The sequence below is a fragment of the Frieseomelitta varia genome, unplaced genomic scaffold, assembly GCF_011392965.1.
Source record: "Frieseomelitta varia isolate USP_RPSP 00005682 unplaced genomic scaffold, Fvar_1.2 scaffold_376, whole genome shotgun sequence".
In the NCBI taxonomy this organism is placed as follows: Eukaryota; Metazoa; Arthropoda; class Insecta; order Hymenoptera; family Apidae; genus Frieseomelitta; species Frieseomelitta varia.
This window is the reverse complement of record NW_025110119.1, coordinates 358279-366320: the sequence shown is the minus strand read 5'-3', so window position 1 is coordinate 366320 and position 8042 is coordinate 358279. Positions and strand designations below refer to the sequence as shown.

The 8042-nt window shown below is 37.3% G+C and overlaps 1 protein-coding gene and 1 long non-coding RNA gene across 2 annotated transcripts; both read left to right on the top strand.

Moving 5' to 3' along the window:
- The first annotated feature begins 421 nt into the window (after window positions 1–421).
- Window positions 422–3950, top strand: LOC122531119 (neuronal calcium sensor 2). Its single transcript, XM_043658724.1, has 2 exons — window positions 422–571; window positions 1866–3950. The coding sequence occupies exons 1-2, from the start codon at window positions 512–514 to the stop codon at window positions 2040–2042; spliced, it is 237 nt and encodes a 78-aa protein (XP_043514659.1). The 5' UTR covers window positions 422–511; the 3' UTR covers window positions 2043–3950.
- Window positions 3951–5645: 1695 nt separating this feature from the next.
- Window positions 5646–6785, top strand: LOC122531121. The gene is made up of 2 exons (XR_006307197.1): window positions 5646–6454; window positions 6532–6785. It is a non-coding gene; the product is annotated as an uncharacterized LOC122531121 (long non-coding RNA).
- The last annotated feature ends 1257 nt before the right edge of the window (window positions 6786–8042 follow it).

The window sequence follows — 8042 nt, the reverse complement described above, 5'->3', positions numbered from 1 at the left end:
AAATATAAGCGAGGGGTTTGAGAGACAATCTCGTAATGTCAGGAATACGTATGTATTTTTATATTAGTGATCATTCATTAATGAATAACATAATATAATATAATATTATATTATATTATATAATAATATAATATTATATATTGTATTATATATTACATATTACATTACATATTATATTGCATATTACATTGCATATTACATTACATATTATATTGCATATTACATTACATATTACACTACATATTTATTACATTATATATTACAGTACATACTATATTACATTACATATTATATTACATTGCATGTTAGATTATATGTTATATTACATGTTACATTACATATTATATTACATATCACATTATACATTATATCACGTATTATAAATCATGGGGGCGTCGCCGGTTTTCTTCATTACAGCGAGCAATTAATTTTCACGTTGCAGGAGTTTCTGTTGGCCATCGATGTAACGTCTAGCGGTACGCCGGAGGAAAAGCTGAAGTGGGCCTTCCGTATGTATGACGTTGATGGGAACGGCGTCATTGATATTCAAGAAATGACTAAGATCGTTCAGGTATTACGTGTTCCACAAGCTTTAATGTCACTCGAGGGACGGGTTCTCGTTCTGGCAGACGTTCTCGAGCTGCTTCCACGGCTTTTTCTCCCCCTTTTTTTTTCCTTTTTTATTTCGTAAGGATAGCGAGCGTTTATAGCTTGTAGATAAGACGCGGCATAAAAGGGGCCGCGTCACTTCGCGCCGGGGTTGGTTGCTCTTTCACGTCGACGTCGGCAGATTTCTTTCCTGAAAATGTAATACGAGGCACCGCTGGTATTTCATTCGAACTTGAGAACGCCGGTTTCCGTATTCGTGGCATTTCGACAAAGTAGCAATATCGCGTTCGATTTGAAAACTGCGAAACGCTCCAACGAAATACACTCCGATCGAAGATGAAATGTACACGACGTGTCAGACACTTTTTAGTAAGAAAAGATTAACAGAAAAAATTAACAGAAGAAAATTGTAGTTTGTATTTTATCGGAACGAGCTGAAGCGAATTTTGAAAACATCGTGTTTCTGTTTCGTATTTTATCCAAACGATCGCGTCGCAGCGGGGAAAGGGATGGGAGGGAACAAATTGAGGAAATTGATCAGAAGAAAAATATTTGGTATCTTATCTAAACGAGCATGTCACGCGACAGCAACAAATTATTAATTTCGTAATCGGTGAAAATTGTCAGAATTAGTAAAAAAAGTTATTTTATCTGAACAAGCACAGAAAGGCGTTAAATCATCCTCGTAATTGATAAAAATTGATAAAATTGATAGTAGAAAAAGTATTTTTTAAAGCAACAAAAATAGTAGAAAAAATATTTTTTAAAGCGACGAATTATCTGTTTGTAGTTGGTGAAAATTAACAGAATTAGTAGAAAAAAGTACACTTTGTGCTTTATCTGAACGAGCATGTGACGAACAAAATTATTTTCAGAATTGGAGAAAGAATACTTTACATTTTATTTAAATCTGCAGCAACAAATTATCTTCATTGTTGAAAATTGACAGAATTTTGATAGAAAGAGAGCATTTTGTATTTGATCTGACCGGGCGCGAATTATCTCCGTCGTAATCGATAAAAATTAGATAGAGAAAGATAATATTTCGCAACACTAAATTGTCTTTCGTAGTCAGTGAAAGTTGATACAAGATCAGTAAAAAGAAAAGAAAGAAGATATTTTGTGTGTTGTCTGAACGAACACGTGGCGACTTTCCTCGCGATCGACGAGAAAATCGAGAGAATCGACGAGAACGAAAGAAGGGAAGAGAGATAGAGGAGAAAAAAAAAAAGATTTTGTATTTTGTATATTTGTAGGCGATATACGACATGCTCGGCGCGTGCTCGAGCAACCGGCCGGCGGACAGCGCGGAAGAGAGAGCGAAGAACATATTTGCAAGAATGGACGAGAATAATGACGGTCAACTAACCGAGGAGGAGTTTTTGAAAGGTTGCCTTCAGGACGAGGAGCTTTCAAAAATGCTGGCCCCTTAATTCCCGTGTCCGGGATGACCGACTATCGTTAACAATACGCTATATCGTCGAGAAACATTCGTAGAGAGAGAAAAAAGAAAAAAAAGCAGAGAAAGAAAGAAAGAAATAAATACCAACCGACCGAGCAACACACCCGATGAAAGCAATTCATCTCGGTGTTGTACATCTTTGTCTTTCATACGAGTCGTGGAGTTTGTTGTTGTCTAGAGTTGTACGTACACGCGCCAGGTGCGCGTATCATCGTGCGCGTGCATGCATAATATATATAAATATATAAATATATATATTTATATATTATATACACACGCACAGATACACACGGACACGTTTAACGATTCACGACGATAAAGATCTGTTCACGGTGACATCCTCCGGGGGTAAAATTGGCAAGAACGCAGACAATCGCCGAGAAAGGAGAGCGCACGTTCTGATTTCGTGTCTGGACTCGCGTTACCGTGAATTTCGAGTAATCTCCCGAGAAGAGAAACTCGCCGACGGGGATTACGTTTTCCCCGGGGTGATCCGTAATCGGATTTAAGTGCCGCGGACCGCGGCAAGAACACAACAGAGGCGCCCCCTCCCCCTCCCCCTCCACGAGTTTGAATTTACGCGCGAAGGAACTAACGTACTTACCTTGGAAAGTATCCAGGACGACGAGTAATGCAAATTCACGTACATTCTGTTCACGACAGAAAGAAAAAGAAAGAAAGAAAGAAAAACTGCGAAGAGGACAACATTAATCAGAGTTGCAGGGTCTTTCATTGTCTTATGAGACGTGATCGCAGAGAAAGGGGAGATCTCTTTTCGCGAGATTGCGTTCGAGCTTGACGCGAAACAGGCGCACAAATTTAGGATCGACGGTTCCGAGGTTGAACGTCGATTTACGAACGTGGACGTAACTTTTTGACGATTCGGGGTCATCTTTGAACGCACGAAGCCCCCCCTCCCCCTCTCAGACGTTCAAGTTTTCGAACAACGACGACAAAGCGCTCCAGGACGTTTTCGCGAGTGATGGTAGCACAACGAATTGCAAGGGAGAGTACCGGGAAATTATCCGTGGCGGGTTATCTTCAAATTCGGGGAGTTCGCAGTTTTATGTTGCGCGGTTACACTTCGAGAAAAAAGGAAAAAAAGTTTTTCACGTTTTTTTTCCCCACATGTTCTCCGAATAGTTGTGCGTCGATAGTTCGTCGATTAAACGTGTTCATTGAAACACGTCCGCTCGATTTCATCCGTACCAGAGTGTCTGGCAATAGGGAGAACACTCTTTCAGAAACGATCGTGCATTACGAAACACTACGAAGCGTTTTATTCGACAGGATCATCCAAACCTCGAGCGTTTTTTTCTTTTCCATCGAAATGAAAGAAAGAAATGTTTTTCTCTCTCTCTCTTTATGACGCGATATCATCCTTGTTACCAAACACACTCTGCATTTCGAATGATTTTTTTCACTGGTATATATATATATATATATATATTGTACCAGCCTAAATGCTACGTGTTAGGTATATTTTCGATTCATTCGTAGCGATTATGTAGAGTGCAGATTGTTAATTGGACAATACGGAACGTAAACAGAAGCGAGTTTATTTGGCGAGAAAGTAAACGTCGAGACGAAGAAATTACTTTCGAAATACATTCGGGATTGAATATACGAAGAGTTTAGCAATGTATTGACATGAGTCTGCAAAGAGCACTTGATGTTACTGTGTTGATACGCTCCTTAAAATTATGTTAGCAAACGGAGTACATTGACAAAATCCATAGTTTAACAGAGAGAGAGAAAGAGAGAGAGAGATTAAGGAAACCCCCGTGTTAAAGGAATAAAAAGAGAACGTCTAAATTTACTCGCGTAATAACTTCAGATCAGAGCGACACGTCTAATAAATACATTAATCGGTTGATCAGAAAAGAAAAGAAGAGAAAGAAAGAAAAACGGAGTTTGTAATTTTTCATCCTTTTTTTTTTTTTTTTTTTGTGATAAGGAAACACGGAAGCAAAGTGACCAGCTCTAAGAAATTTCTACTCTTCTTTCTATTTTTTTTTTAAATAATTGTTTGCAATAAAAATGCAACGAAAGTCAGGCAATTATTTTCTTTTAATAATTGTTTGCAGCAAAATGTGAACAATCCTCTTTTTAATAATTGTTTGCAATAAAACGCAAATAGCTATCAAGTTATTGGATATTATTATTAAATAATAATACTATACTAGGTATTATTATTAAATAATAATATTATTATATATTAAATAATAATTATATTATTATAATTATTAAATAATAATATTATAATAGGTATAATTGTTAAATAATTATATTATAATAGGTATTATTAAATAATAATTGTTTGCAATAGAAGCGATTTCCATAAAAAGAATTACGCGTTTTTGCATTTTTTGCTTGTGCATTTTCAACTTAATCCTGGTTGCATGTTCTTTCATGCATCCCTCCAGTTTCGCAACGATCTTCGACTTCAAGCCTAATTGTAGCTCGATAAGGATAAAAAAAAACGGAACGATAACTTTTACGCGAAATCTTCCGCTCGAAATAAGGTCGAGTGGATGATTTTCATTTTGAGTTAGGTTTCTCTCGGTTGCGTACGAAACTAGAAGGCAGGAAACAATTCGAACAACAAAGAGTACGAGTTTCTTTTTCCATATCGTTTCGATTTCCTTGTTTCTCGCCTGTTTTTCACGCTTTTCCTTACGACAGAGAAACGAACTTCAGGTTCGTTCAACAAGGTACGCGATATTCTACGAATTTATAACAAGTCGCGAAATTAAAAAAGAAAAGAAAAAAAAAAGGAAAAACGCCGTTTCGTTAAGAATTTGCTCGGAAGGTTCGCGTAAGCGAGGAACTAAACAGGTGTGCAACTCTAACGTTTGCAATTCGTGCAGATCGATGTGAAACCAAAAAAAGAAAAAAGAAAAAAACAGAGAAGTCGCTCGCGTTATCCGTATATACAGATATATACGTATATATATACATATACATTGTTACATATACAGTAGGCTAAGTACATATCATTGCCTCTTCCTAAAAGTGAAAATCGACCTGACGAAGTTTCCCCCTTCGTGTTTTTACAATTCGTGCTTCGATCATGCGTTTACCACGATTTCAGTCAATTTAAAGAGAAAAAAATAGAAAAGGAAGAAAGAAAGAAAGTTGGCACGATATATCGGAGAAAGTACGAGCGATTTTTTTCACCCTTTCTCTCTCTCTTACACGCTCTCTTACAACATCTGTTAAATTAAATATGTGATTGTCACTCGTCGACAGTACGAGATGAAAAAAAAAAAAAGAGAAGAAATAACAATTCATTCATATATAATGGAAATAATCATCGAAATACATCAATTTCAGAGAAAAATAGAAAAAGATGTCAAAGGACATGAAGCCGTAAAAGAACCACCAGTGAAACATTTCGTTTCGAAAGTCGTAGGGCGACAAATTATTTCGAATAATTTAAATTAATTTAATTAAATTAATGAAAATTAATTGAATTAATTCACGTTAATTGTACATTTGAAACGATACATTGGAAAGAGATATACGCTGATTATTTAAAATGACAAAAGAGAGAGAGAGAGAGAGAGAGAGAGAGAGAGAGAGAGAGAGAGAGAAGAGATGAGAACGATCGATTCGTATCATTATCATTATTATTATTATAATTTTCGCAGAGATGTTGGTAACAAGTACACTGGCAATGAAGCGCACGCATGTGGAGGCAAACGTGTAAACTCTCCTCACGTTCTCCGTGTGTCCCTGCTTTGCGAAAATCTCTCTCGCTTCGTTCCCCCCTCCCCGCAAAACGAAAAAAGAAAAAAAAAAAAGTAAGAAAACTGAAGGATCATGCGAAACGAAGCGTCTCCTCCGTATTATCGAAAGTGCAGCATTGACAATCGAAGTAAACCAAGTTTCTTTATTGAAAAGAGTCAATGGACATAGACGAACAAAACGAGAATTTTATAAAGCTTAAGGAAACAAACCCGAAGTGCATTATATATTACAAAGAAGTAAAAGAAAAACAGAAAAAAAAAAAAACCGAAAAAGAAAAAAAAAAAAGGGAAACACGTTGTTACACTCTTGGTTTCTCCACTCTTTTGTGTCTCGCAGCGTTCAACACACGATCGATGATTGATGATTGCCCCCACCCTCGCGAAGGGGGTGCGCGCTCTGACAAAGCCCCCCACCCCACCAGCCCCCCTCATCTAAGTAAAGAAGCTATATTCTCTAACTTGTTCTCATGTTTTTTTCTTGTACATAACGAACGTACGCATTTTTTAAGCCCGCGTGCGAGATATACATGCATGTACATATATGTCTCTCGAGAATCGATTTTCAACGATTTTCAACGCGCGAAATATTCGAACTAACGAGAATAACTCGCGTGGAATAGTAAAAAAAAAAGTAAAAAAAAAAAAAAAAAAAAAAAAAAAAAAAAAAAAAAAAAAAAAAAAAAAAAAAAAAAAAAAAAAAAAACAAAGAACCTCGTGTCCAACACGATGCATCTTACCCTCGATAAAGCGTTTTACTGAATTTAAACTGGTTAAGTTGAACGAAAAGAAACAGTTCATTCAACTGCACACAGTCGCGCCAAATCGGAACGACAATTTTTCCAAGTTACGCTAAACGATGATCACGCAAACACTGGTTTGACAATTCAATGAACAACGCTCGAAACACTATGGATGGATTATTGTATATCCACCGTAAATATATATACCGCATGGTATGCACAGAGAGGAGGGAAAGTATTTTGTGGGGAAGTTTGCCGAGTAAAATGGACGAGCTGTATACCCGAAAGTAATGATAATCAATCGAAAAACGTACGAGAGCGAGGTCTCAGCGCCGTTATTCAACGCGCGTGGAATCCGAGCGCGGAAGCGAAAATTGAATTACCTACGCTGTTTTCACGAAATCTATAACTATATTTTATATTTTTCTACGCCATCCATTCTATCCTTACCTACACGCTCGGTCACGTTCCCGAACGGCTGTCACGGGAGGCACGCTACCATTTTATTTTCTCGCTCGGCTGCGGATCTTTATGCGTCGAATTTCGCCACACACGCACACACACACACACACACACACACACACACACGAACAGTGTGCAAAAAACGCACGAAGAAAAGGGGCTAGAAATCGTTCGAAATACAATGTGTCGTATCGTATCGTATCGATGATACTTCATCCGCGTGGGTGACGCGCGGGGCCATTTTTTTCCAGCTGCTGAAAGTATGAAAACTCGCATAAATGTTCGCAGTCTGATTAATCGTCGCTCTTTCTACCACCTTTTGATAAATTTTGACCATCGCGTCGTCACAGCTATACGAAACGAGGAAACGTGTAGACACCACGTAAAACGCGATGAAAACGTTTGCGACCAGTCGTCGAATGGCACGGCCAAAGAGAAATTCTTTTTTTCCTTTCTTTTTTTTTTTTTTTTCAATTTTGCTTCGTTTCTACGTTACAGCGGAATACACTGCGCGACCCAGTGACTTTTACGCGACTCGTTCATCGAAAAAACGAGGCGTACGAAGGTAAAAATGAGCAAACACCCGGGGTATGTACATAATTCGTTGTTTAGATTATACGCGAGCACAAGATGTTTCATGCTGTTTGAATAGAAAAAAAAAAAAGAAAAAAGAAAAAAAAATGAAAAACTCCTCTCCGTCTTGTCAGCTTCGTTGATAAAGATCGCGCTTCGGTGTCTAAAATATCATCGTTGCTTTTAGAAGTGCGGGTAAAAGATAGTGTCATGCGTGAATTTATTGCGTTCGGAAAGGGACACGTTACGATTTATAGATCACATCCCTTCTTTTTATCTTTTTTTTTTACATTTTAAGATAGATAGCATTCTACTGGACAATACTTACTTGTTCTTCTTACTGTACAATTTTTTTTTTCTTTTTTTTGCAATATTGTAAAGTTGTAAGAGAATTTGCACACGTTACGATTTATAGATCACATCCCTTCTTTTTATCTTTTTTTT

Coding starts and splice junctions, on each gene's coding strand:
- LOC122531119 (XM_043658724.1), top strand. CDS start 512: ATGTATGACGTTGATGGGAACGGCGTCATTGATATTCAAGAAATGACT. Junction 572..1,865: donor AAATGACTAAGATCGTTCAG/GTATTACGTGTT, acceptor GTATATTTGTAG/GCGATATACGACATGCTCGG.